A 9,943-nucleotide genomic window follows, 5' to 3' on the forward strand; every position below is an offset into this window, starting at 1 on the left:
CTAATTATTTCCCTTCCTGCCTCTGCATAGTACCACGGTTTATCTGTATCCAAAGCCTTCCACTCAAATCCTATACAGGTTGTCTATCATGATACCAGGGTCAGATTCCCCAGGAACCATCTGGGAAAGGTTGAAATGCCTCAGGAGATTATTATATACTTGCCATGAGCTCCATACAGAGTACCTATACTTCTGGCATTTTCCCAGGGACAAAAGGCCAACCAGTGATGGAAACTTTGCAAGGGACCTAACTTAGTTTGCTTTGCAAAGAAAGCTGAACCTTCTAGAAGAAAGCATCTCCACCTTTGGAAGGAAATATTTTCACAGCTAAGTAGTTTCTCCTTTCTCCTCTTGCCTGCCGTCTTCTAAAGGTTGTACCTTGCTGCACTCTTCAATAGGAGGATTATTAGGCTCTCTCCTGAAACCAAAATAAAGTGTCTATAGTGCTAAGTCATAGTGTTCGAAGCTGATGGTAAGAGAAGTTGTCCATCATAAATTTTGACATTAGGTCAAGGACTTTTCTCACCTTGCGCTTTCAGGTAGGGCAGTCATGGAGTTGTATGTTATTAATAATGATCATTATATTGCTTTTATCTGAAGGCATAATATATAAGGAATTAGAATAAACAAAAAGGGATAAAACCTTAAGGATATCAATTTTAATATCTTTGAAAAACAAAAATTCCAATTCCAAATTGCCACAATACAGAAAGGGAAGAGCTGAAGTTTCAGTAAAAAAAATGTGAGAAGTCTCATTTTTAAAACCTAGGGACAAAGAACCCTCTCAATATTGAATATTTTAGGGATGTGAGGGTGGCTCAGTGGTTGCGTCTGCCTTCACACTCAGGGCATGATCCCAGGGTCCTGGAATCAAGTCTTGCACAGGCTCCCCACAAGGAGCCTGCTTCTCCCCTGCCTATGTCTCTGCCTCTCTCTCGAATAAATAAATAAATAAAATATTTTAAAAGTATTGAATATTTTAGAGGCATCCTACTCTTCCAGAACCCAGAAGAAAAAACAAAGTTAAATAGTAAGACACTTGCAGAAGTGTTGAAACAAACAAGAAGTTTTATTTTGAAAATACACTCTTTAAAGATAAATTTGGCTTCCATTTTCCATATCTAGGTGCATCCAACAAGATACAAAAACAAACAAGACAAAACAACAAAACAAAGACCGATGACATTATGTACAGAGCTCTAAAATGAGCTGTGAATATCTACAAGAAACTAGCATATGCTTTTTGTGAAGGGATGTACTGGTGTGGCTTTCTACAGTTTTCAGTTCTCGAGAAGAAGAGTTAACTCCCTGGAGCTGCAGGTGCGGCTGCTGCAAGGGAGGAGCTGGGGTCAGTAAGGGGTTGGGGGTGCGACCCCTGGGTGGGAGGCTTGGAGAGGTGTCTGGGGAGGGGAGCGGCGGCAGCATGGGACACATCCTGGGCTTCTCTAGAAGTCCTGCCTCGGGGTGTGAGTCAGGCTGTGCCGCCGCAGATCACAGTTTCGCCTGAACACTTTGCCGCACTGCTCGCAGCTGTAGGGCTTGATGTCTGTATGGGTGAGAAGGTGAGTTTTCAGATTACTTCTCTGATTAAAGGTTCTTCCACATGTGGGACATTTGTGTGGAGATTCCTGTTCAGATGTGAAGCAAGCAAAGGATTAATCCTTCACACCACCACCGCACCCTTCTCAATAGTTTCTGTCTTATCGGTATCACAAGCATTAACCTAACACGTGCACGACAACAAAAGAGGGGACTTGCAGGAACAAATCTGGCTCCTAATCCTCCAATCGCAGAAACACACTTGCAGGCACACACAGAGGCCCAATTGCACTGATAACTACCGGTGGCCACCGTGGTGGGCTTTGTGATTTCCAGCTCTTTGCATTTCATCACCGTGTCACAGGCAGGAAAAGGAGGAAGGAAAAACGCTAATCCTCTCTTAAGGAATGACATTCTCCCAGGCAATAAGGCTCCTCTTTGCTGGAAAATTAAACTATTCCTCAATGTTCTGTAACTACAAATTATGAGGCCCCTGGGAGAGTGAGCATATGGGATTTCATCATGCCTCCATTATCAAAATTACCTTTATTTCCTCTCAAACACGAAAGCTTTAAATGCAGGGCAGATCAGATGGGGGGGGGCGGATAATAATTCTAAAATTAGAATTTAGAATATTGAGAATGGCCTTTTCTTTAAGAAAAATATAATAATGTTTTGTGTTAAGTAAGATTACTTTTTTTTGTGTGTATATAAAAAGGTTGAGTGTTTTCCCCACCTAGAAAACTAAATCTAAACATGGCCTTTTAAGAGAAAGTGCCTGCCATTGAACACCTTTTAAGAGCGAAAATGATAAAACGAAACCAGCCATTGTCTTTAAACAAGAAAACAAACTTACCTGCATATGTAAAGTTTTGTGAACTGCTAGAGTTCTAGACTGACAAAATCCTTTCCCACACTCCTGACATTTGAAAGGTTTTTCTTTGGAATGGATATACCTGTAAATCAATATAAGGTTTCATTGAAATGGTTTTACCACCATAGTGAGGAGTTTCTTTTGACAGTTATTCCAAAGGAAGTCGTGAAAGGACAAAAGAAACAGGATTCCCTTTATTTATGTTTTTAGATTGTATTTTTTCCTCTGGCTTTATCTACACTTGATCGCCCTCTCTGGCTGTTCTGGAGCTCAAAATTGTGCCGGAATGAGTCCTTCTTGGTCTGTACGGTTTTCTCTGGTACTTAAACTGGCCAAATTGGGATGTTAGGCAAGATAGAATTTAGGGGAACTATTTTAGCAAATCCCTAAACAGCCGTGGAGAATCCCAACTGAAGTCCTAACCCTGTGGAATTGCAAGTAGAGTCCAAAGAGATCTCCAACCTCTCTCCTGGGAAGTCCCGTCCCCCCCCCCCCCCCCCCCCCCCCCCCCCCCCCGGGAAAACACTTATAGTATTTCTTCAGTTGCCGTTTATTAATGTAGAGTTTAAGGTCTTGTGGGGGGGAGGGCTGTGAGGGGCTGTTTCTAAAGTCAGTGATCTCAAGACCCCCATAAATAAAATAAAAGAAAGGTTGCCTTGGAAGGCTCTGGGTGTACCTGAGGGGTGGGGAGATAGGGAAGAAAGGGAACCCAGTAGCGGTGGCCAAGGGACATTTCTAGAAGTGGTTTTGACAGCAGCCCGGACTACTACCCACCACAGGAAGGTCTTAGGGGTCCCTTGGCTTTACCCACTGCCCTTCCCCCTGCCCCCCTTGGCAACGGATCAAGGGGAAACTGATCTCAGGGTCAAGGCCAACCCACCAGATTGTAACTGCCTAAGGATGAGGAAAGGCCCTCCGGCACTCCAAACAAGGACAGGTCGGAGTAGGAGGCCGCAGAGGAAAAAGGTAAATGTTGGAGGTCCACTGCAGCTGGCCAGCAAGGGCCTTTGGGGGATATATTCTAGTTCAGAGGGGATTTTAGGGACATTTGGAATATCTCTCAGGACTCGGTACTCTGGACAAAGTTGCCTTCCCTTCCCAGGCCAACCTCTTTCCCCACCTCACCTGTGATCCCGCAGATGATCCTGCCTCCTGAAGGCCTTGTGGCAGATGTCACACGTGTATGGCCTCTCATCTGTGTGGGTCCTCTCGTGGATGAGCAAGTTGTAGGATTTGGTAAAGTGTCTGCCGCAAAACTTGCAGATAAACTCTTTTTTCGTTTTGGAGGGCAACCTCCCTCGGGAGGGCTTTCTGTCCTGAGTCAATTTACTCAGCCCCGAGATGGGGCTGCCCAGCCCCGGGTTCAGCTTGGTCAGGTCTCCCATCTTAGGGGGGTCCTCTTGCGTGGCAGCCACTGCCAAATTGGCAAAGTCAAAACGGGGCCGGTCTTTGTGCAGGGCTGGGAGGACGTGGGCAATGGCTCCCTGCTTGGGGTGGAAGAGGTGGGTGGTAAAGGGCAGCGCCGGGAAGGGGAAGCGCGCGTCCACGAGGCCCTGCGCCGCCGCCATCTCGGTGATGGTGGAGCGGGTGATCTCGTGCACGTTGGGGTACCCCAGCGTCCAGTGGTTCATGTGCATGGTCTGCACGGCGCTGAGGCCGTACAAGCCCTGCAGGTGGTCCACCGCGGCTGGGAAGGTGTTCACGGCCTGAAGGAAGGAGTAATTGGTGAACTGCAGCGACGGGTGGAGCGGGATGGGCGCCGGCAGGGCCTTGCTCCCCATTTTCCCGGGTGCTGGGGGGCGGAGGGAACCGCCCCTTTCTTCCAGGACTCGGAGGCAGGTGGGCGGGGGGCTCCGGTGAAAACCCAGAGAGGCAACAGCTCGCAGATAAAACCCTGGAAACGGCAGGGGAAGAGACGGGGAGTTGCGACTGTTACCCAAGCCGGCTCGGCCTTTCCTGCGGCGCCCGCGCTTACCGCACCTTCCTTCAGAGTCCTCCTCCTCCCTCCACTCCGGGGGTGAGCGCCTGCCGGGCCAGTCCGCGCGGAGCTCGGCCCTAGGGCCAGGGTGTCAGGCGGGCCAGGAAGTGCCTTCTGGCGAGCGGGGCACCCTGGAGGCCCTCCGTGGGCACCCGCAGGCAGGTCGGGTTGCGGGCACCCCACGGACGGAAGACCCAAGTCCCGGGAGACAGAAAGGCGGGCGGTGCATGTGTGCAGGGTGCGCTGGCGGAGGCAGCACCCAGTTCTGCCCACCCACCCCACCCGGTCCCGCGAAGCTCGGCCAAACGCAAAGGCGCGCGACGCCAATACCCGCAGGCCTAGGGCCGCTCCTGCCGCCTGGGCGCCTCCGAGCTCCCTGGGGGACCACACCGAGGGCCCGGTAGAGTCGGTGATGCGGGTCACACGGGTCACACGGGTCACACGCTGCGGCCCGCCGCCTGCCCCGCCCAGCGCCGCCTTTCCCGGGTGCTGGAGCGCAGCGGGGGTGCACTTTGCGCTCCAGGGCCGCAGGGTCCTAGGAAGGGCCGGTCTCGCCCCACGCTGACCTCGGAGGTCCTCTTTTTCCCTCGTCCGCCTCAGTCCCATTTATCAGCGGTGACGGGGCCGCAGGAAAGGAAAGTGACATTTCGGGGGCCAGGTTCAGCCTAGAATTGCCCCCCTCCTCCTTCCCAGGGGCCGACCCCTCCTACCCCCCACCAAGATCCCTTCCAGATGGTTCAGACTCCCGGGGGTGGGGTGCGGTGGTGTGGGATAGGGGTAGGTGCGCGGAGAACCTCCCTAAGGCCGGAGCCCCTTCTCCCAGACCGAGCGCCAAGCCCCTGGGAGGCCGGAGCGGGTTCCCGGGCTGGCACCAGGCGCGCTCCTACACCAGGGAGGCCTCAGTAGAAGAGAAAAGAGGAGTGGAGAGGAGAGGGGGCTCCCTAGGAAGGGGTACGGGAGGGGCAGCAGGGGAGCCACAGCTGGCGGGGCACAGTGCGGCTTTGCGGGCCTGGAGGAAGCTCGTTTATCTGCTGGAAGACGAGCGCGGCCTGGGCCTAAGCGGGGCGCACAAACTCCCAGGTCCCTGCGCCCCGAACGGCAACACAGAGGTCGGATTTCAGACCCAGGCTGCTCGGGGCTCCTCACCTGTGCCCGGGGTGAGCCCGCTGTTTCCCACTGCTCTGCGGACCTGGGCCTCGCCTCCGCCTGGGAGGGCAGCCCCCAGGGCAGCCAGGTGGGTGGCTCACAGCTCAGCGCCCTTCTTGGAGCTTGGAGCCACCGACCCTGAAGCCCCGCGTTTGAACCCAGCAGGAACCCAGCAGGAAGGTGGGAAAGTCTGTACCATCTTCCCCTCACCGGCCACCGGCCACCGCTCAGCGCGGGAACCCTCCCCAGCCGACTGAGAAGCGTCCCCGCGGCTCTGAGGGCCCACTCCGGGGACTGCGCTAATGACGGGGCGCCCTGACAAGTCAGAATTCGGTCGCCCCGAGGCCCCCGCCTTCTCTCCCGCCTCTTCTGTTTGGAGTGCTCAGAGACGGGATTTATTAATGAACCGCCTCGGCCTGGACTATTCGGTCTGGGAGTTCGGACTGGGAGTTACTGAGAGGTGTGCAACTGTCAGAGGGTCTCAGACCATTCAACCGAAACTGTAAACCTCCATTAGTAATCCACTTTCCCACCACAAATCACGATTCATTTTTGTTCAGTGGCAACACTCAAGCCCTCCTAGAAAGGCAGGAAAGAAAAAAAAAAAAGGATTCTACTAACATCCCCGGTATTCTGATTATTTCCTCTTCCATTAAAAAAATAAATTGCACTTTTATTTCCTTCTTTTTGTGTAATGAGGATTTTCCAGAGATTCAAAATATTATTTTTCCCCTAGTTAAAAAGTGGTCTCCCCCATAGAGAGGAAATTGAAATTATTATTTGGGTGTATTCCCAGACTAGATTTCTTAGAAATAAATACGGGAGGCGAAGTACAACTCCTACCACTGTTGTGGGGGGTGAGGGAGGTTGTCAACTGAAGGAATATCACCACCTGTGAGTTCCATGTCACATGCACTAAGTGAAATCTGCCCTAAACATTACATGTTAATTCTTCCAGCAGAAAGCGGGAGTGCCATCTTCCTTCCCTTCTTCAAGTGGTTTATAACAAAAATTAGCAGCTCTATTACAGTTCAGATCCAAAATGGCACAAAAGTGTATTTCATAGTAAGTTTTCATTTTAATTTGCAGGACAGATAGTTTCTTCATAGAGGAAGAGCAAACCATTGGTGACTTCAACACTTTTACAAACAGAACAGACCTAAATATCCACCAAACACTTTTGCCATAAGTAATTAGAGAATTTAGATTTCCACTCTCCCACTGAGTTGCTAGAAATATACGTCAAAAGATATTTTAAGTCAATGAAGAGATCTAAAGTACTTTCGTTTTGCCTAGAGTTGAGCATGTAATTGCCACACTGAGTTTCAGGCAATAACAGCGATCATCATCCTCCTCTGCTGTCATTTCTCTCTACTCCTTTTCGGACCACTCCTTACTTTTAATTTTACAAGGAAAGAACCCGTGAAAAGACATTAATATTTTGGTGGAGCAGAGGCTAGTTTTCTTTCAGCAGTCTTCTTCACAGGGATTTCCGGGCATGTATAGAAGTTTTATAAAATTTAGGTCACTGGTTGTCAACAAGTGAGATGTGTACATAACTAATTTCAGTTCAGTGAAGCTTTCAAAACATTGGGCGGGGGGGAAGGTATGTGGTAATTTGACGGAGTATTGCTCTTTGGTAATGCTGCTATTACACTGAGTTATCTAAAAATAATATACAGTCAGGGGTCATCTGCTAAAATCTGTGTGTTGGTGTGAGAGAAATGACTGATGGGTCCATAGACTCGCTGAATTTCAGCCCAAGCCACAGTGGAATTTTACATAAATAAGAGCAATAGTCCTAGTAGATATAAGGACTAGATCATTTAAAAAGTAGTAATGATGGCCAGCCTGGATCAGGTGAACAGAGGGAAGCGGCTGGGAAGTTCCTGCCCCCTTCGCCGCGCCTCGGCCTTCCCAAGGAGTTAATTAAATTAAGATGCCTTCCGCATAATCAGGGTTCTGTTGCTGTCCGCTTCCTCGCTCCCCCTGCGTATTTTCTCGTTCTGTTCAAGGCTGCAGTTTGTTTCGCAGAGAAAGTAGCTGTCTGCGCCGTTTCGCTTCGGAAACGCCAACCCTCTTTTGTTCTCTGCTAACAGGTAGGGAGGCGGATCCAGCGCTCCCTCCACGAACACCTTTTTCTCCCTCCTTCCCTGCAACCGCCTCTCCTTTCTCTGAAGCTCTGCCACGGGAATCTAAGCGTCTAAATCCCCGGGGAGTTTGCCTTCTGCTCCCTCCTCCAGGACTGGAGGGTGGGAGGGAAATCAAAAGGCCAAAAAGGCCGGCTACAAGGCTGGAGAATGTCCCGGGACTGAACTCTTACTTCCCTCTGCAAAGCGCTGGCTAGGCCGGCGGCGTGAGTCCCCGCGCGGTCGCGCTGCGCCGTCGCGGCTGCCCCGGACGGGCGGGCCAGGAGCGCGACCGCAGCGTCGGAAACGCCACACGACGTGGGGTTTTGTCTCAGCGTGCCTTGGGTCAGCTGTTACGAAAGCCTGGATGGATGCTATGATTCAACGTCAGAAACAAAACTGCAGCCGACACCTAACCGCGTGTGTCCCGGAGTGCTGGCTGGGGGCGGGGGGCCGGATCCGACGGAGCGAGAAACACGATGCCCCGGGATCGCGTCCGTTCGATTTCCCGCCCCCGAACCCGGGCACCCCCGGCCGAGAAGCCAGGCACGCCCGCTCCCTTCCTCCCCTACGGCGGCTGCAGCTCCGTCCCGGAGCCGACACTCACCTCCCGCAGAAAGGTCCGCCGCGCAGCGCGCTCAGACCCGGCCCAGGGGGCGCGGCGCGGAGCTCGGGGAGGTCGCTGGGCCCACGCCGGGCACACTCCTTTCTCCGAGCGGAATCCCGGGAGCCGCGGACATGATCCGGAGGTCGACGAGCAGCACAGCAGCGGAGCGGATCCTCGCCGAGGTCCAGCCCCGTCCACGCGGACTTTGCAAGATCCGAGGGTGGCTAGAGCCGGCGCTCAGCGCGCGCCCGGAACCCCGCGCCTCCGCAAGCCCCGGCCGCCGCCTCCAGGTCAGGTCGGCGCCCGCAGTCGCGCAGGGCCATCACCCCGCGGCAGCGAGCGCTCGGAGCTCCGTCCCCGCCCGCGCCCCTCCCCAGGCTGCTCGCCGCCCGGCGTCCGCCGCTTTAGTAGCGGCCCCGCCTCCCCTGCGGGCGGGCGTCCCGCGGCGGCGCGGGGCCCTCGGAGCCTGGCTCCGCCTCCGCGCCCGGCGCCCGCGAATGGTCCGCTCTGTTTACTCGTGTTTGGATAGCAACTGAGTCTTAAAGGAGCAGGTTTGCTCGAGGTCTCCCTGTTACGGAGACGAGCCGAAGGTGACTCGGTTCGAAGCTCACACACAAGCAAAGCCCACCCTCTTTCTTCGCGGTGCCGCTTTTCCGTGCAGGGTCAGAGACCGAACAGCTGGTTCTTTGCTTCCTGAAGACCCTGCGGGCGTTTTGTAGTTTTACTTCTCGCTCTCCAGACTAATTTCCACATCTTAACAAGTTTAATGTAACCATCTTCTCCGTGGAGTAAAATCAATCGGTTCTGGATTGCATTCTCCAAAATACATCACCCTTCCCTCAATTTTAAGTGCAGCTTTGCACATACTTTTTGTCAATTACGATTATAACTGTAGTCTGCTTTTGCTTGCTGTTTTCTAAACGAAGTTTGGTTTTAGAGATGCCAATTGATTAATTCCGCAATTGCTGCAAAGGCATATGTAGAATGTCCCAGAAATGTCTTCCAATATTTCAGGTTTAATCAGCCAGTGCACATTTTATAAGCAGTTAACCAACTTGGTTAAAGGGTGGGCATCTGCGACCCTTTGGTAAACAATACGGAATCCATCTGGAATGGGTGAAGAACGATCATTTTAAATTTTTCGGAAAATACTATTGTAGCTTCTCAAAACACGTACATCTTCATTCCCAGAAAAAGAAATGCAATTCATTGTTCAGTCTCCAGGAAACTTAATCGAATTTGGTGTAGTGATACATTTCTTCAGGTTCTTCTAAATGTTTGGTTCTGTGTGAGTGTAATTGCAGAACACACTTCAGCTACGCTGTAAGTAGGGTGATCGAGTAACAGAAAGGGAATGACACACTCATTTTAAATAGCTTCTTTCCAGATGAGATCTGCGTGAACAACATTGAGCAAAACGCCTTTCGTCCCAAAGGAGTCACTGGAGGGGATTTGCGTTAGCCCCCGGCAAGTTAGCGCTTTGAGGGGCAAGTTTTCCAGCCAAAATGCTCCAGCTCTCAAAATTCAAAAGTGTTCCATCAAAAGATGGTGTTGGATGTGCGGCCCCAAAGGACAGGTCAAATAATCTCATTGTGCGGGGTAGTGGACAAATAAGAGCAGAAGACTATAACCTGTCCAGAGGTTAAACAGTGAGTGGTGAGCCTGGCAGA

General features: G+C 51.8%; 1 protein-coding gene across 2 annotated transcripts; it reads right to left on the reverse strand.

Moving 5' to 3' along the window:
• Positions 1 to 1,048: 1,048 nt before the first annotated feature.
• On the reverse strand, positions 1,049 to 8,653 carry OSR2 (odd-skipped related transciption factor 2). Of its 2 annotated transcripts, none has more exons than XM_025994758.2 (4): positions 8,274 to 8,653; positions 3,539 to 4,307; positions 2,396 to 2,495; positions 1,049 to 1,546 (listed from the first exon to the last, which is right to left on the reverse strand). In XM_025994758.2, the coding sequence occupies exons 2-4, from the start codon at positions 4,192 to 4,194 to the stop codon at positions 1,472 to 1,474; spliced, it is 831 nt and encodes a 276-aa protein (XP_025850543.2). In that variant the 5' UTR covers positions 4,195 to 4,307; positions 8,274 to 8,653; the 3' UTR covers positions 1,049 to 1,471. The 2 variants fall into 2 exon arrangements, with proteins under 2 accessions (XP_025850543.2, XP_025850545.2); XM_025994760.2 differs by having other exon boundaries at positions 1,049 to 1,628.
• Positions 8,654 to 9,943: the final 1,290 nt, after the last annotated feature.

The sequence above is a fragment of the Vulpes vulpes genome, chromosome 13 (assembly GCF_048418805.1).
Source record: "Vulpes vulpes isolate BD-2025 chromosome 13, VulVul3, whole genome shotgun sequence".
NCBI lineage: Eukaryota > Metazoa > Chordata > Mammalia > Carnivora > Canidae > Vulpes > Vulpes vulpes.